General features: G+C 32.5%; 1 protein-coding gene across 2 annotated transcripts in view; it reads left to right on the top strand.

Annotated features, from left to right (window-relative positions):
- The window catches only part of LOC140441296 (5-oxoprolinase), a 401,235-nt gene that overhangs the window by 172,918 nt on the left and 203,772 nt on the right, over window positions 1-24,545 (top strand). For both annotated transcript variants that reach the window (XM_072531924.1, XM_072531925.1), the window contains exons 14-15: window positions 1,604-1,715; window positions 13,332-13,556. In XM_072531924.1, coding sequence (XP_072388025.1) covers window positions 1,604-1,715; window positions 13,332-13,556 — 337 coding nt within the window. The remainder of the gene's footprint in view (window positions 1-1,603; window positions 1,716-13,331; window positions 13,557-24,545) is intronic.

Below are 24,545 nucleotides of genomic sequence, written 5' to 3'. Positions count from 1 at the left end.
TCAGATTGCTGGGTTGCAAAAATATGCCCCAAGTTCACGTGAACTTTATTTTTTGATGTTACTCCGCACATTATTATATGATTAGCATCTAGTACTGCTTGTCCTTCAATTAAAGGTGTTTTTGAATCGCCCACAATATTAATTATATCAACAAACGTTATCCCAATTATATCTGCCATATTGATATAACTGTACGGCCACGTATAGTCGATTGAGTTCGCGAATTCTGTGTTTAGACAAATAAAATGTCTTAATAAGTGAGGGTTCAGGCTATTTTTTTTGTAATATTTTGTAATGGATTTAAAATATACAGGGTGTTCCGGAAAATAATGCATTCCTTAACGATATGTGCAGATTGTTGATTGATTGTTGATTATTGTTCGCAGAAAAGGAAATACAGCCGACAACGTTGCGTTCCTTGTTATTCTTCGTTAATAACTGTAAATCAGCTATCATGAATCATCGATCGTTAGGCATAATATGTATTGATACTGATAACAGTGATAGAGAAAAAGCATGTATTTGTTTTTATTAAATATTTAATAATTAAAGTTTGAATACTGTTTTTAATGGTAATGGTAAGGATGTAACAGTTGTTCCGTAAATGTCTTGTGAACAATGTTTTTTGAAATGCCAACCATTCTAGCCACAGATCGAGTACTTACTCTTGGATTATTACTGACTATATCCAAAATCACATCTTCTGCATTTAGTCTACGGTTACTTCGTGTTCTACCGCTAGTTTTTTTAGGTATCACACAACCCGTCTTTAATAACCTTTGGGACACGTTCACAAAACTTCGGGCATTAGGATGTCGTCGTTCGGGATAGCGTTCAACATAAAGTCTAACAGCCCTATTACTGTCACAGTGGGCTTCACCGTACGTAATTAACATAACTATCGTGATCCTCGCGAATCGAAAACATGACAATACTATTTATTCTTGAGCTACGGGTAATTACAACTGTTTACAAATAATGTACCTTTTCTGTATCAAAATAAATTAAACTATCGCATTCTGCCCATACCTTTTGGAGCGCAACGTTGCCGATGTATTTGCTTTTCTCTGGAAACTAATCAAATGGATTAAATTTAATATATATATTTTTTGAAAACGGTTGACTTTATAAAAACATGTTTTAAGACTTTTTTGTTATAAATGCTACACTCAGATACCTTTAAGAAACGCACTATTTTCCTGGACACCCTGTATATTAAAAATTTTTCCTTCATAATTTGTCCGTCATAATAATAATATAATAATATTCGTCTCATTCAATGTTTTTTTTTTTTAATTATCATTGTTATACTTTGTTTAAAGACCTACTAAATAGTTGTCTATGGTAACAATTTTTCCGATTTATTTCTCCCTAACGCGATATTTTAAAACCAACCCACAAATTCATATTTGGGCAATATGCATTATCCCAACGCAATCCTATCATACCCAAAGTTTGGCTGTTATCTGAAATAAAAATATATTGGAACTATTAACGATATTTTATCTCTTTAGCTTCTTACGCTTCCGGATACACCTTGTAACTTTTTTAAAAAACTTTTCCACTATATGCTACTTGAATTATATCTCTATTTCTTTTTCAGAGGTACGGGTTCGGAAGTGTGGGGCAACTGCAATGCTCCCAAAGCAATAACTCTATCGGCATTAATTTATTGCTTGAGATGTATGGTCGGTCATGATGTGCCGCTGAACCAGGTAAGAAGAAGAATTATTATGAGCTTGTGTACTATAACTTGTTAGAAGGATTTATTTTTCATACAGGCCAACAAGTCATAAATGTTATGTACTTAATGGGAGTATAAATTTATTTTAAATCACTTTACTCGTGGTTAGAGACAAAGCGAGCGTGAAGAAATAGTAAAATATTTACTAACCCTAAGTATGTTGTAAAAGAGATAAATGGGCTTAATACTTATAATGAAAATGCTAAGGGTTATGTTCAGATATTTCATATTTATTATACACTTTTAATGAATTTAACCTTATAAGGTTTATTTAGTATATGCAGTTTGATTTAGTACATTGCTTTTGGTATACGTTATTACAGAAACAGGAAATGGTTATGTATATACTATACAAGGTAGAATTACATATTCTCCGTTCACAAATTGTTGATAGCACGAAATGTGCCTCAAACTCATAAAACGGTCGTAAATCATAGGCTGACATATAATACTGTCATATATAATATTAATAATGTTTTAATACTAATATATTTAGCAAAAAAACAGTTAAAACTTTCACGGCTAATGTTGGTTATTATATTATATTAATAAAAATAAGAATTTAACCATTAACAATTTTGTAAATAAGAATACCTTATCTCTTTGGATATTTCAATACTAATCTTCGCGTTTAATCATTTTACTAGAAAACCTGGAATTCATATCCAAAGGTACTATTCGTTGCAAGATAATTAGGATGGAATTCCCCAGATTTTTAATAATATAATGGGTATGAAGATGCCGGCTTTGACCACGTGCCTGATCTGTTTAGTTTATATTCGAAACTTAACTTGAAAGGGTAAAGTTATTACGAACGAAAACAATTTTTTTGTTTAGTACGTTTTTTATCGCATGTAATTTATGCCTCGTCGGTGTTTCCGCGTCTACGGCAGTAATTAGCGTCTCGAATATTTCTTTTGCGAATTATATGCAGTGCGTGAGTGATTTTTTATTCCATATACATACGAACATATACGTACCTTTCGTTCGTGCTCGTTTTGTTGGATTGTTTGTGATGGCTTCATAATCAACATCATCAAGTTTTACACCGGTACTGTTGCGTACGGTCAGTAAGTCTGTCTATTTACCAAGAGAGAAGACTATTGTCCTCAATGTTCACGATGATCTGGTTTCTCAGAATCCCACAAACACTGTTCGCAACATAGTCGAAAGCTGTGCCAACATGACTGGCGTAGGGGAGTCAACTATATATAGGTTCCTATCAGAAAGAAAAAAACACGGTATAGCTAACCCAAACACAAACTAACACTTAAAGAGAGGGAAAAAGCCTATTGAAATTGATGAATTTGCCAAAAATGGTATTCGAAGGAAAATTCGTGGATTTTTTTTCAAAAAAGAAATACTAAACCTAAACAAAATTTTACAAGAAGTTAGAGACGACCCGGATTTGCCTCATATCGGACGAACTAAATTTTGTCAAGTTTTAAAAGAATTTAATTTCCAGTGGGAGAAATCAGACCGAAAATCACTTTTGATTGACTGGGAGGAGATAATATGTTGGAGAAGAAATTATCTAAGATCCATACGAAAATTCCGGGCTGAAGGAAGGCCAATCTTCTACCAGGATGAAACGTGGGTAAACTCAGGTCATACTCTAAAAAAAATTTGGTCAGATAAAAATATATTAAGCTCCAGGCAAGCCTTTATGGAAGGTTGGTCTACTGGTATCTCCCCACCTTTTGGTAAAGGCAGTAGATTAATAATTTCTCATATTGGCAGTGAAAAAGGATTTGTTAAGCATGGTTTGTTGGAATTTCAGTCCAAAAGCACAAAAGACTATCACGAGGAGATGACGGCTGATGTTTTCGAAGAGTATTTTGAGCAGATGATTGAACACATACCACCAAATTCAATTATAGTATTAGATAATGTACCTTATCATTCACGACTAGTAGAAAGACTTCCAACGACTGCGTGGAAGAAACAGGATATTCTTGACTGGCTGCGGAATAAGTATCTGCCTTACGAAGATGGAATGGTAAAAGCAGAACATTTAAAAATTGCCCGGCAACACAAATCTAAGTTCAAGAAATACGTAGTTGACAAAATGGCGGAAAGGCAAAACATCACAGTCCTTAGACTTCCACCCTACCACTGCGAAATAAATCCAATTGAACTCATTTGGGCACAAATGAAAAGTTATGTGGCTAGAAAAAATACGTCATATAAAATACAAGCTGTACGTGAATTGTTATACGAGTCTTTACAACATATTACAGAACAAAACTGGAAAGATGCAGTAAGACATGTAATGGAAGAAGAACAAAAAATGTGGGATCTTGATAACATAATTGATGCGACCGTAGAGACACAACCGCTAATTATTAACCCTCAAGACGACTCGGATTCCGAAGTTGATACTATTTATTTTGAATTTGAATAGTTTTCTAATCGTAATTATATAAGGTAAGTAATAGTAGTTGTAATCGTAAGGTATTAAAGGGGAAAGGCGCAAAATGTCACCTGTCAAAATGTTCAATGTGTTTTAAATGTATCCATTTTTTTTTCAAATCCTGAGAAAACTAAAAAGCATTTTTGAAAAATTTAAAGGCAGAATGAAATATTTATTAGAATAAATAAAAAGTTTCTTTTGCATGCAATATTTTCAATTAAAAATTATACTATATTTTCTCTTTTATTTTCACCTCTGTTACATAACATATTAAAATAAACATTGTAGAAGTTTTCAGGGACTTTCTGCCCTCAGTAATAATGTAATCTTTCATTCTGCGTTTAAATTTTTCAAAAATATTTATTAGTTTTCCCCGGATTCGAAAATAATGGATACATTTAAAACACATTGGAAATTTTGCCAGGCGATATTTGGCGCCTTTCCCCTTAATTAAATAAATGTATCTTTTACAGACGGCAAGAAACTTTTTATTTTTGAATAAAATTAATAAGTTTTATTAAAAAATACAATTTACATAAGTACAATTTAAAAAATATATTTATTTAGTTCAAATAAATGTTTCAATCATATACTCTACGACACTGGTCGGTCATCTCTAACCATTCAAAATTCCCTCGTAATAGGATTATAAGGTATTATATTCCTTCAGATACAAGGTGGGTTAGTCGAAAACATCTTAAACCGTCAGTTTCAGGTTGGTTTTTACTATTATATCGTATTACCTATCCTCTCTGATTTCCGTAGTGAGCTATCGACCAATTGTGAACCGATTATAGCTTAAAAGTATATTTTTAATTCGCTTATTTAGTTTGGTACCATAATAATTATAGACTCCTCAAATATAAATACTGCCTTATAGATTAGGTATTTTTTAAAATATAAAATATTAACCATTATGTTTGTGTTAAAGAAAAGATGTTATTAGAAAACTCTTTTATTACATTCATTGAGAGTTAATTTTTTTATTAAAATTTACGTTACTCGGCATCTAATCGTATTGACATGGGAACTAATAAAAATATTTACACTATTCAAATTGAACAAGTTTGGTATTAGTTATGTGTTTTGTATAAAACTTAAGAGGTCGCTGGTTAAATGATATTAGATAAATAATAATGAAGAGAAAATGCAATATTTTGTTTGTAAATAAATTAGCGAAAAATAGCAAATACAACTGTAAATAAATTAAGGAATTAACTGGTCTTACTCATTATTGTTGTCTGTACAAAGAATATAGACTTACCTTTTGAAATATTGATGTATTCGTAACAGGTTGAAGATTTGGTAGCGGTGCATCACTACGCCCGGGACGCCGAGGCTACTAATAGTAGATCGATCAAACTAGATGTGTTTGGTTCGCTGTCTTGGGATGAAGTGTTTTTGAACTTTGAAGTAGTGTCTTAAAATCGTCAGGTCAGAAAACCACCCTATGGCCACGCTCGGAAGCGGTTAAGCGGATCTTGAGTGGCGATAATTTAAGTTAATTGTGACCGTAATACGAAACCGTACACTTGTGTGCATATTTGTGACACAAAATACAAAAGAGAAAGCCAACTTCTCCGTACTTAAAACATAATAAATGAGATCCAGTTTAAGTTTTACGAAATAACACGAAGCAATATATTTTAACAAAGTCGTTAGAATACAGCATTGAATCAAATCACATTACAGTACCGTAACAGAAAAATATTAAATGTAAAAATATGAAAAGAAATAGTACATACTTTCCCAAAAATTATGTATATCATAATTTTAATACTGTCCAGAAGCTATTTTCTTGAAATCGTTCTCAAAATACAAAACAGCAAAAAAATTAACAAATTTTGTTTTTTGTTACTTGGTGAAACTAGATTCTTCTATTAATTTAATTTTATCTGACTCATTCATATCGACAATTTAGACATGTATTATACATTTTAAAGTAAATGACTTGACAATGATATTAAAAATATTTTTAATATGCGTTCTGGGACGAATTTATTGTAAGATAGTTCATTCGATTACATGAAATCAACTTTAACTTGAGAATACCCGTCAGAAAAAATCATAGCATGTTATTCGTCTTTAAAAAGACAACCACGTAAAATTCTCCTGTTAGTGATTCCTTAGTAAATTATGAGGAAAAAACTAGGAAAAAACCTCATGATACTATCCCGACATGGTAAGTATTTGGTCTTACATTTAGTTTACTCTCAATAAATACCAAGCTCTGATTTTATGTGTACCTATGTTATTTATAAACATACATAAATGATGTATCCTCGATATGTTATTGATTTACTAATAGTGGTATTTTCTTTTTATTGATTTCCTCTTTTAATATGGGTAGCCAGATTCTACTACATTCTGCCGAGGAATTTGCTACGCAATTGGTCTCATTTAGCAAAATTAGAGCTGCTTCTTTTATTTTTCTCTTTTAATTATCTGTATCTTTCAGGACTATACTTGAACCTTTCCATCGAACCCTATGTTCATTTTTCCATGCGTGTGTACCAATTTGAGATCTATCAAATTCTCTATTTTTAATATAAGATTGATGTTTAGGTCAGACACATATTCCAGCATTTAATGGTCTTGGTTTCACTTATACAGGGTGAATCATAACTATTGGGACATAGACTAAGGACAGGTTATTTGGACCAAAATATGGCTATTGGGCCAAATATGCCTTAATAAAATGTTGCTGAGAAAAAAGATACAGGGTGTTAAAGTTAATTTTTGTTTTTCGTTTTTTGCTAACAATTTCCCTGTATATTCATAAATTGCTATCAAAATTGGCACAGAGGCATATTCTTAGACAAGAAATAGTATTTTATTTACAATTCCACTATCAAATACCAAACTAATAAACAAAGGTAAGGTTTCCGTTTTGACGATAAATCAAAACTAAATACACTTTAACTTAAAAGAACTCACAAAAACTCAAACTAAATGTTCTACATGGTCTCCTCCGATTTCTATGCCATTTCTAATTCTTTTTATAAAGGATTTTCGGACGTTAAAAAATATTATTCTGTCCCATTATAAGATTAGCTGCATTTTGAATGTATCTCCAAAGTTCGTCTCCTGTATTAATTTCATTGGCATAAACTAAGGACTTTATATGTCCCCAAAAATAAAAATCTAGCGGGTTGTACTCAGGACTTCTTGGTGTCCATTGAAAATCACTGCCTCTGCCAATCCATCGTTGAGGAAATACGTCATTAAGATGATTTCTAACAGCTAATGAAAAATGAGGTGGCGCTCCATCCTGCATAAACCACATTTTTCTTCTTACATCCAGTGACAGATCATCTAAAATATCACTAAGAGTATTTTCCAAAAAGAATAAATAAGAATCTCCATTTAAATTTGGAGGAAGAACATAAGGCCCTAGTAGTTAATCGCCTATAATGCCACACCAAATATTCAATTTAAACTCAGGCTGAAAATGTCTAGCTTTAATAGCATGCGGGTTTTCTTCTTCCCAATAATGACTATTTCGCCAATTAAAAACCCCTCGTCTGGTAAAAGTTGCTTCGTCGGTGAACATAATATTCTTAATAAAGTGTCTGTCATTGCGATGTTTATTCAGAATACGTTGGCAAAACTGTAACCGTCGTGGAAGATCTGTTGGAAGTAAATTTTGAACAGGAGTGAAGTGATAAGGATGGAGGTTCTCTTTTTTTAGAATTCTAACAATAGACGACTGACTTACTCCTGTTGCTGCTGATAGATGTCGTGAACTTATTTCAGGATTTTCATCTACTCGAACCAAAAGTTCATCTTCTTAATTAGGTCTGATTTGTTTCGGTCGACCACCCCGATTTTTAGTGTGAAATGATCCAGTTTCACTGGGTGATCACAAAAGTTTTGTGATTTGGTTGTCTTCTGTTTGCGTATAACATTCCATACCTTCTGGCTGCCGAGCGACCGCAAAAATTTTCTTGTGCGTATACGCAAATCATATCTCGCATTTCTTCATTAGTAAAATGATTCTCTCTTTCAGTTTTATGACTGTTTCCATCAGCTCTATTTTCCTTATAGCCAAGATTGCTAAGTCGTTCGCAAATGCTAAGCAGTGATATTTTTTTGTGGTAGATCAGACCTGTTCTATTAATATTTGCTTCCTGTATAACCTTTTCTAATATTATGCTAAACTTTTTAGATGATAATCGACCTCAAAGATTTCTGTTATACTGTTGTTTATCTTGACTTTATTCGGTGTACTTTGAAGAGTTAATGGCGTTGTTGGAATATGTTAATAGTAAAAAAGTGGGAAATTTAAAAGGTATAGGATAGATAGATTTATTAATGTAAATTTCTGCATTATTACATTCGTCAAAAATAAAAAATACAATACCATACATGAGACAGATACTCACCAATAGAATCGAAACTGTGGTAAATCAATAGTTCTTTAACACTATGTTTAAAACACTTAGAAGATAACTGTTTATATCGTATGGGTATAGAATAGAATAAACTAGAAATATGCTTTGTTATCACAGAAAATTGTACAGTTTTATGGACAAAGCTTATAAAGTCAGAAAATAACAATAATTAACATTTACTGAAATTACAAAAATCGCCAATATCACAAAATAAAAAATAATAAAATAAACAATTAATTGCAAAATTTAAATAAATTACAAATTGCATAATAAAACATTACGAACTAATAAGTTAAAGTTGCTACGTATGATACCCAAATATATATATAAATACTTAAGATACTTGTACATAAAGGTACTGTAATTTCTTAGTTATTCATTATGAAACTATTCTACTGAATATGGTCTTTCAGCATCATTCTCAGAATGATCACTTGTATATGACGAATTCTCACTGCCAGGCAAAAAATATGATTGATTTGCAATTGGTACAAAGCTCACCTTCTCGCCTAACTGTAAAATATTATCACAAGCTCCTTTAGGAGTTAGATTTAAATCTGTTAACATCTTCTGTATAATAGAAATACTCAAACTCTTTTTATCCATATCACAAGAGTCATGTTCTACAATACTATCTTCAGAAGATTCAATTAATGGAACTGGTTCTCTTGTTGTATTTGTGATGACACATGATCGGGCTTAATAGGATAGGTTCACTCTGGAGAGTGAAGGATAGGTTATAATGAAACAACTTGTATCTATCGCGTCTAGATTCAGCTTGGTTTTATTTCCTCCTCCTTGCACCTGTCCGTCACGTCACTCTTACAACTTTAACAACCTGAGTGCGTTCCGAATATTTACTTATTTACATACATCACAGTATTTATTGTGTTCATTATACCATGGGTTCGAGCGTTTTTGACTACGTCACACGCCTGGGTCAGCTGTCAAATGTCACGCGCAATATCATACCTTGTGTTCATTGTACTGTGACTATAGATAACCTACTTTTGTTTTAGCATAGCGTAATTAACTGCTACCGTTCCGCTAATAACTGTATTACGTTGAAGCAGGTTTTTGTATATATATATATATATATATATTTATATATATATATATATATATATATATATATATATATATATATATATATATATATATATATATATATATATATGTTCGGAAAGATTTCCGCGGTTAGTATTCCAAATATTCCAAACGAACAGCACGGAGTTTATGAAATTCCTTGTGCAGACTGTCCCCGATCCTATATAGGCCAAACAAATCGTAGAATTCAAAATAGGATTTATGAACATTCCATTTCTGTTCGCAATTCCGATTCAATTTCAGCTCTCGGTCAACACCATCTTCATACAGGTCACAAAATTGATTTCGAAAACTCCAGAACCATAGCCCCCATCCGCTTTTATAAACCAAGAATTATCCGAGAAGCCATAGAAATAGAAAAAAGACCAAATTGCCTTAATAAAAGAGATGACGCCATACGGTTACCTTCTACATGGAGACCTCTCATAAACAAAATATCGCCCCCTCCATCTTCGAATCAAAATCCCACTGTCGGAAATGTTCGCGCCAACTCTCGCGCCAATCTCCACCCTAACCCCCACCTAGGCCACGTCACCATCGACGGTATAAATGAACCGTCCCCTGGTCCCAGTCGTAGTAGTGAACTAGTGAGTGAACTAGAAGTGACTAGTGAGTGTAGTAGTGTCTGGGGGCTCGGGAGACTGAGACCTCGGAAGCCCTGAAGAAGACATCAGAGAGGATGTCGAAAGCTCGGCAAAATGGATATCGACGCGGTTCAACCCGGAAGACTGGTGAGTTTAATATTAATTTTTATAATAATATTAATCTTAGCTCTAAGTTTAATATATATATATATATATATATATATATATATATATATATATATATATATATATATATATTTTAAATAGCAAGTTTTTTTTATATCAAAAATAACTTCTGTAAGTATTGTAAAACAGCAACTGATACTAAACAGATTTACATTAATGCTTCGTTTAAAACGATACAACTCTATTCAACGTTTTTATTACATCCTCTCAGAAAGTTATGCAACTGTTTGTGGAAAGTTTTTAAGTACTTTAACAGTAAACAACTTTTGAATGTACACTTTAAGATATTACCTCTTTAGCAACGAATATACTAAACTTCAGAAAGTATACTTCACGGGCGGTTTAAAGAACCTAAGGCAATAAAACAGTCTGGCCAAGCTAAGAGCTTAGAAATAATAGATTTATATTAGATAATATAAAAACTATCTTATATACTGCAATATCGAATACGTTTAAATTTCAGTTTATATTAAAAAGAAAGTTTTAGATTGAAATAATTTTTAGTGTCTGTTATTAACAGAGCTCGAATTTATAGGCAACTAAAGTTGAAGAAAAAGTCGCCTATATGGGCAAATATTTTTTAAGATAGAAATCCTAACATAATATAGGCAAATAACTTTTTATACAAAATAAATTACCTTAATATTAATTTAACACAAATATATTTACAGTATAACATTATTACCATAATAAATTATTAACTAAATAATTGTTACTTAACATTTTAACATGTTAATTGGTAATTAACTAAATAATAAAACATTGTAACCACTTAAAATTTTATCCTTAATAGCTACAACTAAATGCGTTTTAGTATTTTCGGTCTTAATAGTATATCTTCACTTAAAATTAATTTGTACGTCGAAAATAAACGTTCTTCATCGACAGATGTAATTGGAGCATATTTCAGGGCGGATAATACTCCTCGGAAAATGCCCCATTCAAAATTTTAACATTAGATAAACACGAAAAACCTTCATCTTGTTAAAAAACTATTTAATTTTTTAAAAAATTAATTGACCATTACTTCCAGATTAGGGTGGTTTTTATTATTTTGTGTTGCTATACAGCGGACAAGTTGCTACTAGAATAGAGTTTTAAATTACAAAAATAATTTTTTAAATTGGTTGATATCTTCCGGTCGCGCATTGGTCATAAAGTTTAAAAAATTGGTTATTTTTGAAATTTTTTTAAAAGCACAAAAATATTTTATTTCGTTTTGCTATACCGCGTATATCTTTCCTTGGGAGGTCAGGATTAAAATAAAGCAAAGAAAAAAAAGATATATTGACACATTCCGGTCGCGCATCGTCCATGAAATATTAACAAATTGTTTTTTTGATATTTTCTTCTTTGAAAATACAACGTATTTCAGAATATAAAACGAATGCTATAGTTCTACTTCTAATGATATTTCGGGCTTCTTAATAAATATAATTAAAAATAGCTCAAACATTGAAATACAGTTACTGTATATTGTTTGTAAATTCCATGTAGAATTGCACATTTACAGTACAATTACAGAGTAATATGCAAAGCAAATGTGTTTATAAAGAGACCTATTGTTAAATTTTACTTTTACTTTTAGTCTTACCATACATACCAACTAAAAGAAAACCGTGGATTCCAAATTGTTATAATTTGGAATCCACGGTTTTGTTTTCGTTGGTATATTTATTCATATCTTTCGTTACTTCTATGTATACAAACATAGTTTTTTTTCTACCAAGGTTTTGGGAAGTCGAAAACAGTAGGCACCTGTTAGTTTGGTCCCAACACGACCAAGCTCATGAAAGATATTTCTAAGTTGTTGATTTTCTGGTATTCCACTGTTTTTACAAACAAAATATTGCTTTTTTTCTTCATTATTATTTATCTAATATCATTTAACCAGCGACCTCTTAAGTTTTAGATTAAACATAACAAATGTTTTATTATAAAACTTAAGAGGTCGCTGGTTAAATGATATTTACTAGCCATACTCATTATTGTTGAAATTAACTAGCCATACTCATTATTGTTGTCTGTACAAAGAACATAGACTTACCCTTTGAAATATTGAAGTCGTATTCTTAGCCAGGGACATCTCGTTGGTACCACGTCGGGACGCCCGCCGACGCTCGATAGGACGAGAACCGATCACACTAGGTCCGTTTGGTTCGCTGTCTTGGGATGAAGTGTAAGTGTCGTCTTGAGATCGCCAGAAACCACCCTCTGTCCACGCTTCGAGGTGGTCGGTAGCAAGAGGGTATACCCATAAATCACTCTATTGTATTGCGATTTTGAGTGGCGATAATTTAAGTTAATTGTCACCGTAATACGAGTCTGTACTTTTGTATGTATTGGCAACACAAAAATAACAAAAGAAGTCAAATTCTCCGTACTTAAAACATAATAAATGAGATAGCCAGTTTAACAATTTTACGAAATAACGGAAGCAATATATTTTAACAAAGTCGTTAGAATACAGCATTGAATTAGATCACATTATAGTACACTAAAAGAAAAATATTAAATGTAAAAATATGAAAAGAAATAGTACATACTTTCCTAAACATATACTATACTAAAAATATACTATAATATATTCAATAAATCTTAATTCCTATGGTCAAAAAAACAATGTCGAAAAAAATCTTTGTAATATCGAGTGGCGCTCATAATCATATAAATTGATGCACCTTAAATGTAAATAAAAAACGTTCCAAGGTAACTATAAGTGAGGATATACATTTTAGGCGCATAAAGGTTCAATCTAGCTAGATAGAAACTTATATAGGTGTAAATAACACAAATCAAATTATTTTAAATTATTCCTATATATTTTAAATTTGGTATTGTCTTTATTTTAGTAGTGGACATTTTCGTAAGAAAATGGTAATAAGATTAAACGTATGTTGTAGGGTTGCCTTGCTCCAGTAAAAATAAATATTCCAAAAGGTTCTATTCTCGACCCAAGTGATAATGCTGCAGTGGTCGGTGGAAACGTGTTAACTTCTCAACGGATAGTGGATGTTGTTCTTAAGGCATTCAGAGTTTGTGCAGCTTCGCAAGGATGCATGAACAACATTACTTTTGGAGATGAAACTTGGGGTTGTTATGAGACGGTGGCAGGAGGCAGCGGAGCAGTAAGTACAAATAAGATAAACAATGATTTTCTTTATTTACATTTTTTATTCTTTTCCCTTTTTATCGTTAACATACGTTTTTTTCATTTGTTTTTTTTATCGGCCCACTATAAAAAATTATTAGGAAATTCCAAAATTAATAAATACAAGAAGTTAATTCAAATATAAGGAAAGATAACTTTAATCTCCACAAGAAATAATAGGTATTGACTTTTCCAGTGAATATTTTTTTGTCAAATGGGATTCTTTAATTAGCAACATTAAAAAAAAGATCTGAGGGATACAAAACTACCAACAATAAATTCAAAATAATTTTTTATGAAAGTAATGTAAGTGACTCATCAATAAAGGAACTAAAATGCTACGATCAAGATTTAAACCTAACAGAACTGAAAAATGAAGTATTGCAATTTAAGAGTTTTCTAGGTAAAGGAAATATTTGTCATGTATCCACCTGGTCAGTTAGACAGGAAAATAATAGGATTGTAACATTTCCAAATTTAAACACAATTCTTAGAAATTATTTATCCCTTCCAATAAACAATGCAAACAGTGAAAAATCGTTCTCAGTAATGGTCAGAAGAAAAATATTTTAAGATCCACATTAGACCAACAAAAATTTAATAGTTTATCATTAATTTGTATAGAATCTATTAATTATGACAAACTAATTGACGAGTTTGCAGAATTAAAATTGAGGAAGAAGTCCATATAAATAATCAATCTGGATATATTGTTTAAGTATTATTGTTTGCTTTAATAAATCATGTTTGTTTAATTTTTGTACTTGTATATTTTTTTTCTTCGGTAATTAAATAAAACTACACACTATATGCTTTCAAACCAGATTACCAGACACAAAGTATTTGTCATGACTAAAAAATAAAAATTAATGGGAAAATACCAGTAGTTTGCTGTATACCATAGTTAAAAAACTTATACTGAAGTAACAAACTTCAAAATTTGTATATTGGTATAAAAACATTTGATTATGTTGCAGTTTCGCAACGATATATAAACATTTGTAATATGAACAGACTTTTTTGTGTTAGTTTTGATTCTCCCCGTAGTATATTTAAACGAGATTTGCGTGTACAAGGGCACAGCAGTTTTAAGGGCTAAACATTCCAAGACGAGCCATCTGCGAGATAAGGGCGAGTTCCATATGCCAGATAAGAATATGTGTTTTTGAAGTTAAGATCAGCGCGTCGAGACACTTCATTGCGGTCAAAATCAGAGTCGAGTTTTATCTCTCAAACCACACACATGTGTGTGCGTTTGGGTTAAGAGTACCTATGACACTTTGCATCGGTCCTTTGACCGAGGAAGTCGGTTTGATGCAGAAAAGTTGCATGAATTTTGTGGTTCCTGGTGTACGTCGATGAAGACGTTGGTAATAGCGGTTGGTGCTGTGATTTATGGGGTAAGCTACAATACACCATAATTTTGTTGCTGCATATATCAAGTACGTTTACTTGGTATATAGATGTCATATTTGCTTCGAACTTTTATCTGTTGTGCCGCGATCGCGATTGAACTTGATTGAGAACATTTCATTACCTTTATGTAGATTTGTATATTTTTCATATTATACTAATTTCACTATTCTTTTTGTATATATACCACAGTGTTGTGTATTTTATTACCTAATATTAACTCATAATGTGTATTATGAGTATACTTTTGCATTGAGTTTAATAATTTGTTTTTATATGACATATATATTCATATTTTTTATTTGTTGTATATTATTTCTATCTATAACGTGGTATATATATACAATCGACAGTTTTGTTTTGTTTATGGTTCTCTTTTTGTGTGTAAGTTTGTACTACATATATTCTTCTTCTTTTAAGTTTATATTCTTCTTTATTTATAATTGTAGGTATATTGGGTTATGTATATTTATGGTTTATTTCACCTCTTTTTAAAATAGAGTTTTATACAGTCCACTTGCTTTCATTTCTTTTATTTTAATATACATACCCAATCTAAAAAGGGGGAAACCAGCGTGTTCTAGATTGAACAAAATATCTTCTCTCCCCCTTCAGAATGACCCCAATTGTTATATTGAGGTCATCGTATGTGCAGAACGCAACATAATGGTCCTTCGAGCCGGATTTTCTTCTTCTTTTTCTGTTTTTTTTTTTTTTTGTGTGTTTAGGGTTCTCTGATAGTAGATACTCTTTTTCCATGTTCTGTTTCATGTGTAGTTGCGGTTTCCTTATGGTAGGAGCCTTGTCGGTTATGATAACCTGTTAATATGTCGTTGTTTACGGTTTCCTTATGGTAGGAGCCTAGTTGGTTGTGATAACTATTTGTTGGGGGTATTTCTTTTATTTGTAAAGATACCCAGTCGTCTGCCGAAAGACGATACCTAGTCTGCCGAAAGACTATTTCGTTGTCGAGGTTCTCTTATGCTAGAGACCTTATTGCGGTTATCACAACCATAGTATAGTCGGGTTTTCTTTTATCTGAAAAGTTGCCCAGTCTGCCGAAAGACATTTTACTTTTTACGTTGTACAAGGTTTATTTACTGTATACCTTTTTGCGGTTATCATAACTATATGGTCAGGTATTTGTTTTATGTAAAAAGATACCTACTCGTCTGCCGAAAGACGATACCTAGTCTGCCGAAAGACTATTTATTCTTTACATTCTTTGTTCCAGGTGCTCTTCTGACAGAGACCTTCTTTTCGTGGTTGTTATAACCATTTATTGTATATATAATTCTTTTCTACTAAAAGATACCTAGTCTGCCGAAAGACTATTTCTTTGTCGGGGTTCTCTTATGCTAGAGACCTTATTGCGGTTATCACAACCATAGTATAGTCGGGTATTTCTTTTAACTGAAAAGATACCCAGTCGTCTGCCGAAAGACGATACCTAGTCTGCCGAAAGACTATTTCGTTGTCGAGGTTCTCTTATGCTAGAGACCTTATTGCGGTTATCACAACCATAGTATAGTCGGGTTTTCTTTTATCTGAAAAGTTGCCCAGTCTGCCGAAAGACATTTTACTTTTTACGTTGTACAAGGTTTATTTACTGTATACCTTTTTGCGGTTATCATAACTATATAGTCAGGTATTTGTTTTATGTAAAAAGATACCTACTCGTCCGCCGAAAGACGATACCTAGTCTGCCGAAAGACTATTTATTCTTTACATTCTTTGTTCCAGGTGCTCTTCTGACAGAGACCTTCTTTTCGTGGTTGTTATAACCATTTATTGTATATATAATTCTTTTCTACTAAAAGATACCTAGTCTGCCGAAAGACTATTTCTTTTTTTACATTGCTTTTTCGAGGTTCTCTTCTGACAGAGGCCTTTTTTGCGGTTGTTATACCCATTTTACATTACGGTATATCTTTTATACTAAAAGATATCCAGTTGTCTGCAAAAAGACGATTTTGTACTTTACATTAATCAATTTTCAAGGTGCTCTTTTTACAGAGACCTTTTTAAGGTTTTTATAACCATCTTACATTGAGACTTCTTTTATACTGAAAGATAACTAGTCTGTCGAAAGACTATATTTTTTTTATATACTTTATTCAAGGTGCTCTTATGACAGAGACCTTTTTCAGGTTTTTATACCCATTTTTTTCTGATTTTTTCATAGTGCCTTTAGTGGAGTATTTCTTTTGTCTAAGCATATACTCCGTCTGCCGAAAGACATTCTTACTTTTACTTGTTTAGGTTTTCTTATGCTAGAGACCTTATTACGGTTAGTATAACCATTTACATTGGGGTAATTATTTTGTGAAAAAAGATACCCAGTCTGTAGAAACATTTCTTCTTTTGTGTTCGTTAGTGTTTGTGAGGTTGGAAAAAGTATTTTCGGTTATTGCAACCATTTTTTTGTTTAATTTTTCCTGATTGTAGGGACATTAGTAACAGATTGTAATCGTTTTATGTTGGGTATATCTTTTCCTTGATAAGATAACTGGTCTGTGGAGACTGTTCTTTTTTATTTTGGTTGTAGTTGTCTTATTATAGAGACCTGCTTTCGACTATTAAAAGTATCTCTTTGGTTTGTTTCTGTGACAAATCCAGGGATTTACAATTACTTTTACTCGTTCACAATCTTTTTCTTTTTGTCTTGCCAGTTTTAAATATTAGCTGCTCCATTTTTGTCTAAACAATGGACACCCTCAAATTCAAGAGACGGTCTGCCAAGAATGCAATTATTCGTCACTGTAATTGGATTGCAGAAAATGTTTCATTGGTCGATATTGATTATCTTTTGAAAGTTCGTCGTGAGTATTTACAGGTTGAGTATGATAAATATGAATGCGCACAGGATGCAATCGAGAACTTATTGGTAGATTCCGCTGAAGATAGCGAGGATCGAAACATTGTAGATGATTTGTTTTGTAAGGCAATGGGACTTATAATATGGGAGCCCGTCCTCTCATCCTTTACGTATTATAAAGTAGGTAGTGCATCCCATTGTTCTTCTAGGTTACATGTGGGGGAAAGACCTTCCAAACTTATTTCAGATTTATGCCATCTACTCAATGTAGTTAAATCTTCTCAAAATTATATGTTAAAAGACTCATCTTTTTCACAACCTCAACCTTCTTTCGAGACATCCACGTCTCAAATACCTCGTGTGATGGCGCTTAGTTCATCAGGTCAGCTATCCTCGACTTTAGCTCATGTAGATACTGTCCCTAAGGCATTACCTGCGGGCCTTAGCAGTATTGCATATTCCCTTCCACCTGTTGCAGTGGTAAATGATAGAGAGTCCTACAAGACTCGTGACGCTCATACAAGCGCGAGTTCTTTTTCGGGGCTATCCTTTGATAATGTACATCTCTCTGGACCTCAGGTCCATTTTAATATTCAATCCTTACCCAAGCATTTTTCTTTGCACGACTTCCATGATGGGGCGTCTGATGATGACGCTGCCAATACAGCTTCGCGGGGAGCTAACCCCGATACACTTGCTCGATCAAAATTTTGGCATTGTGAGCCAAAATTCTTGTCGTCTCGTGACAGAGACAATTTTAAAGAATCTAATAACTTAGATATTGCGACCATAATTGGGTCAAAAGTTCCTAGAGTGGCATTACACCCATCTCTAGATTTAGCATTCGGAGTACATATGTTTAAAACGTACTCCTATCTTTCTAGTTTACGCCGAGGAAAGGCATTTGTGTTTTGTTTCATCAGAAACGTTCGTAAAAAGCAAGCTGAATTGCTTATTGTTCCAAACTTAAAAAGTCTCTCGTTTCCTCGTATATTGGAATCGTTGCAATCCGGTATTGCCAATCCGGATAATCAGTTGGATATTCCGAATTTATTTCCAGAGGAAATTATTCACCGTACGACAGTAGTTAGCGGTATGTTGAGGAATGCTACCATTCCTTATACTCAAAAGCATCATTTTCTTCTTTCTTCGAACAATCTAGTTGTTCTAAAGATGTTTGAAACACACGTATTGGGACATGTAAGGCCCCAAGGTACGTCCAATTGTAGACAGCATTTCGGACTTAGTTGTTGCATATTTTATAACGTCGAGAATCCCATCTATCATTGTGTTACCTGTTCGAGATTTCTTTTTATTGCCATAGATTATGGGATATATTTTTGCTTAAAGCTTACGTAGCTTTATTTGTTTATCTGTTTGCGCCACGTTATAATAAAATAACGGTTTCAACGTTTGGAGAGTTAAGACATTTTCTATTGACATTGTACCAATTATTTAAGGTACAAAGAATTCTTAGGAGTAGCACCATTTTTGTTTTTCGTTCGTTTCAAAATTGCCTTTTTATGTAAAAAAAAGGCCTGATTTATTCTAATTGACTAAGTCTACTCCTAGCTTAGAATTAGTCGCCACTTTTTTATCGAGAGGGAGCTAAGTCTCAACCTGAGATATAATTTGCTTATTGTTGTTCAAATTATCATAATTATCTTTTATGGATAAAGCTTATGGAAGAATATAGTTTCTTCGTTTTGCATTTTCGCATATTCGTCATGATTATGTCTGTCCAGGTAGATTGCTAATATCTAGGGACAGTATTAGAATTCATACGATATTTCTTTTGCCTTTGCTGCGTATTTGTTTCGAATATTTTAGTGGCCATTCCGGCTACAAATATTCTGTTTATTTGCCCTTGACTTATTTGTTGTTGCGGAGAACCATTTCCTTAGGTTTGTTAACCAGGATATTTGTCTTCTCCCATTTCCTTGCTTGTCGAGAACTATTAGAAGGTTATTTGTAGTATTTATATTGAGTGCCGTCTCTCATCATGTGTCCGAGACTTTCTGATTGTTGCCTTCTAATCATATACATCACTTTTCCTTCTTTCCTCTTTCTTTTTCATACGGTCCCGTTGGTTAACTGGTCCGTCCATGATATCCTGAGGCCTCGCTTGAGTAGTTACATGTTCATGTATTGTATCCTAGGATAATAGAGGAATGCACTTCCTATAAGAGAGGAAATCTGTTTTATGTATAGTACTGAGAATTGTATAATTGTAGTGATGTATATTTAGTATCTAGTTATGTATTTGTAACCTATTATCGTATGTATAAGTTATTGTTCTTTGTGCTCTTCTGTTAATGTAAAGCTTTGTAGTATTTTAAGTGTGGCGTCGGGAGTGCAAAGTACAGTTGTGTTTTATTGGCACGTATGCCAACGCGGGGAGAATGTTGCAGTTTCGCAACGATATATAAACATTTGTAATATGAACAGACTTTTTTGTGTTAGTTTTGATTCTCCCCGTAGTATATTTAAACGAGATTTGCGTGTACAAGGGCACAGCAGTTTTAAGGGCTAAACATTCCAAGACGAGCCATCTGCGAGATAAGGGCGAGTTCCATATGCCAGATAAGAATATGTGTTTTTGAAGTTAAGATCAGCGCGTCGAGACACTTCATTGCGGTCAAAATCAGAGTCGAGTTTTATCTCTCAAACCACACACATGTGTGTGCGTTTGGGTTAAGAGTACCTTGGACTTTGCATCGGTCCTTTGGCCGAGGAAGTCGATTTGATGCAGACAAGTTGCATGAATTTTGTGGTTCCTGGTATACGTCGATGAAGACGTTGGTAATAGCGGTTGGTGCTGTGATTTATGGGGTAAGCTACAATACACCATAATTTTGTTGCTGCATATATCAAGTACGTTTACTTGGTATATAGATGTCATATTTGCTTCGAACTTTTATCTGTTGTGCCGCGATCGCGATTGAACTTGATTGAGAACATTTCATTACCTTTATGTAGATTTGTATATTTTTTATATTATAATAATTTCACTATTCTTTTTGTATATATATCACAGTGTTGTGTATTTTATTACCTAATATTAACTCATAATGTGTATTATGAGTATACTTTTGCATTGAGTTTAATAATTTGTTTTTATATGACATATATATTCATATTTTTTATTTGTTGTATATTATTTCTATCTATAACGTGGTATATATATACAATCGACAGTTTTGTTTTGTTTATGGTTCTCTTTTTGTGTGTAAGTTTGTACTACATATATTCTTCTTCTTTTAAGTTTATATTCTTCTTTATTTATAATTGTAGGTATATTGGGTTATGTATATTTATGGTTTATTTCACCTCTTTTTAAAATAGAGTTTTATACAGTCCACTTGCTTTCATTTCTTTTATTTTAATATACTTACCCAATCTAAAAAGGGGGAAACCAGCGTGTTCTAGATTGAACAAAATATCTTCTCTCCCCCTTCAGGATGACCCCAATTGTTATATTGAGGTCATCGTATGTGCAGAACGCAACAGATTAAAACTTGTTAAAAATGTCGTCCAAAATTTATAAATACATAACGTCTACAGTGCCTTATTTTGGTACTTGTAGCTTACACTAAAATTGCAGTGGAGACATCAATATATATGGTTTACATATTTCAATTATAATGCGACCCTAGGTCGATGACAATGGTTGTCAATGTTAATACTTAAAGAGCAACATGTTTCTTTGCTCGTCTTAAACACGTGGTTCTTGTCAGTTAAAACCACACAGACCAACTGTGTGTTAAAATCATATATTATTGTCTCTGCTGCAATTTTAGTGTTAGCTACAAGTACCAAAAGAAGGCACTGAGGATGATCTGAGCTAGATCGAAAACGTTATGTATCTATAAATTTTGGACGACACTTTTAACAAGTTTTGATTACATTTTTTATACCGAAATACAAATTTCTGAAGTTTTTTACTTCTATATAAGTTGACTAAAAAATAGGCCCGCAATTACAATTTTGCCTAGGGCCCGCTTCATATATGAGTAAATATACAAGCTTGCATATTTGAACTGTTTTAAAAACTTCCATGTCTAATGTTGTCTTCTTAATACTTTTATATTGGATATATGATTCTTCCAGGGAATCCGGACTAACTTCACATGTGGCCAGATTTCAAACGCCTTCAGTTTTTTGTGAATACATCTATAAGGGTCCATATTTTATTACTGTATGGAAGTACTGGATAAGCAGGGCTTTTAAGTAGCCAAATTTTCATTTTTCTTTTTAACTCATGAATGCAAAATAATGTTGACATCTTTGCAAAATATTAAAAATTAACGAATTTATTGATTTACCAAGAAGAATACATTAAATTATTGACTTAACATATAACTAGCGGACCAACTCGACATCGAGTTTTTTAAATGAAATTTTTATTTTGCGAGAAAAATATAAAATATATACAATGACCGGAAGTAAAAATATTTTTATCAATAACTCAAAAACTATAAATGATAGTTTCGTGAACTTACACTTTTGAACTCTACGTTGAATTCTCTATTGATTTGACTAATAAAAACGAAACCGGAAGTCGACCTCAAAACCGGAATGCAATTTTTAGTTCATCAAATGTCGACATGGATATCATTTAGCAGTTAATTTTGCATGCTGATCACGAATCCGGTGTCAGATTTGCTCTATCTTGACGTTTTATGCGCGTTTCGGGTCACTTCCGGTGTCGGATCGCAACCGGAAGTACATATTTAGATTCGTCTCGACGAGACCTTTCGATCCATATATTGTGGGGTCTAAAACTTAAAGTAAATTTTAACTTTCGGTCATCTCAAAACCGGAAGTGAATTTTTGTACCAAAAGTATATCTTGACAATCTCATACGTAATACTAATAATATTCCGAAAAAATATTTTAATTATCTAATATGGTTTTTGAGTAAAGTGGTGGAGAAGAAAAGGGCTTAGCGTTTTAGTATATAAGATGTTACCTATTTGACATTAAAATATCGGGGATAACTAATATTTACATTAATCATCTTTCACGGCGGACATTGTAGCCGATAATGTGACAGTTCCGTAGTTGATCAGCTACATGTAAAAATATCAACAGGTTCCATTCTTAGTATATTACATCGTTGGTTTTAACTTATTAATTAGTAATACTGGTAAGCTATATTAATTTGTAACATGATTTCATTTCTGGAATATACTAATTAAACTTCTATTGATACAAACGTAGTTGACTCCATAAACCAATATAATTTGTGTTCCAATAAGAACGACTCTTTTCATGTTTTGCACCAAAATATGAGTCTCATTATTAAAAACTTTGCTGAGTTTAATATTTACATAAAACAAATAGAAAATGATATTGACTGTTTTGTATTAACTGAGACCAGACATCCTTAAATGTTTTTAAACTGCATGGATATAATATCCATTATATTGAGGGCAATTTCAGTCATTTTTAGTTTTTAAAGTTAAAAATTACACTAAATAATTGAATGATACTTAAAACTGCAATAAACCGTTAGCCTGCTACCTCAGAAAGTGCGTTTATTGAAAGCACGAGTGTTTTATTGTGGATTAAAAAATTATTTCGGCGCTCTGCCAACTACACAATATGGTTTTAAAAAAGGTTTTGGTACCACAGATGCGGTGACGCACTGAGTTACAGACATACAAATACGCTTAACTGAAAACGAGTATAATGGAACCATGTTTCTAGATGGTAAATGTGCCTACTACAATGTTAACTGGTTCATCTTACAGGAAAAAATGATGCAATTACAAATCCCTCAAGAAGCTGCTAACACGATAATAATATGCAAAATATATATAAACAGGCAAGTAGGGCTTAGAGGACATTATGGGTGCCCAGTAAAATACCAAACTGCAAATTTAGGTTTGCCACAAGGATCTGTCCTTGCACCATTACTTTTTAATATATATATATATATATATATATATATATATATATATATATATATACTACTACTAATTTACACACCTCCATATCTAAAGCAAACATTATAATATACCGATGATTTTGTTATGTTTACACATAGCAAATATCTCGATAAATGCATCAATCGTTTGAATTCCAGCACGAAACTCGTTTTAAGATCCATAATTGATGTAGGGCTACAAATCTCCGCAGAAAAATCCAAAGTTATAATCTTCACCCGGCATAACATGAAACCGATGCAGAAAATTACAATAGATGGTATAGAATTATCGGTGGATACCAATGTCAAATACTTAAGAATCACATTAGACAGAAAATTTACCTGGAAACTTCATATTGAACAAATAGAGACAAAATGTAATAAAGGACTAAACTTCTTAAAATCCATTATGCGAACTTGGTTGGGTGCAGAACCTCAAACAACTCTAATCTTCTATAAAGCTTACATAAGATCAATAATTGATTATGGTTTTACACTTTATGGAACAGCCAATAAAACAAATCTACGTAAGCTGGATATTATACAAAACAAATCACTCAGAATATGTCTGGGAGCAATGAAATCTTCACAAATTGAACCGTTAGCTGAAGCAATCGAACCTCTATTTTTTTTCCTAGGTTAGAACTGAGAAGATCATTTTTAGCTGAGAAAATGATTATTAAGTCGCTAAAGAAAAACTCATCATTCATTAGCAGCATATATAAGTTAAACGAATACGACCTAACCGCTTTGTTTGCTGTGATGTGAATATACCCCTTTATTCGGAGTTGGCATCATTTAAT

This window comes from Diabrotica undecimpunctata, chromosome 5 (assembly GCF_040954645.1).
Source record: "Diabrotica undecimpunctata isolate CICGRU chromosome 5, icDiaUnde3, whole genome shotgun sequence".
In the NCBI taxonomy this organism is placed as follows: Eukaryota; Metazoa; Arthropoda; class Insecta; order Coleoptera; family Chrysomelidae; genus Diabrotica; species Diabrotica undecimpunctata.
The sequence above is the reverse complement of the archived record's forward strand: the minus strand, read 5'-3'. Positions and strand labels throughout refer to the sequence as shown.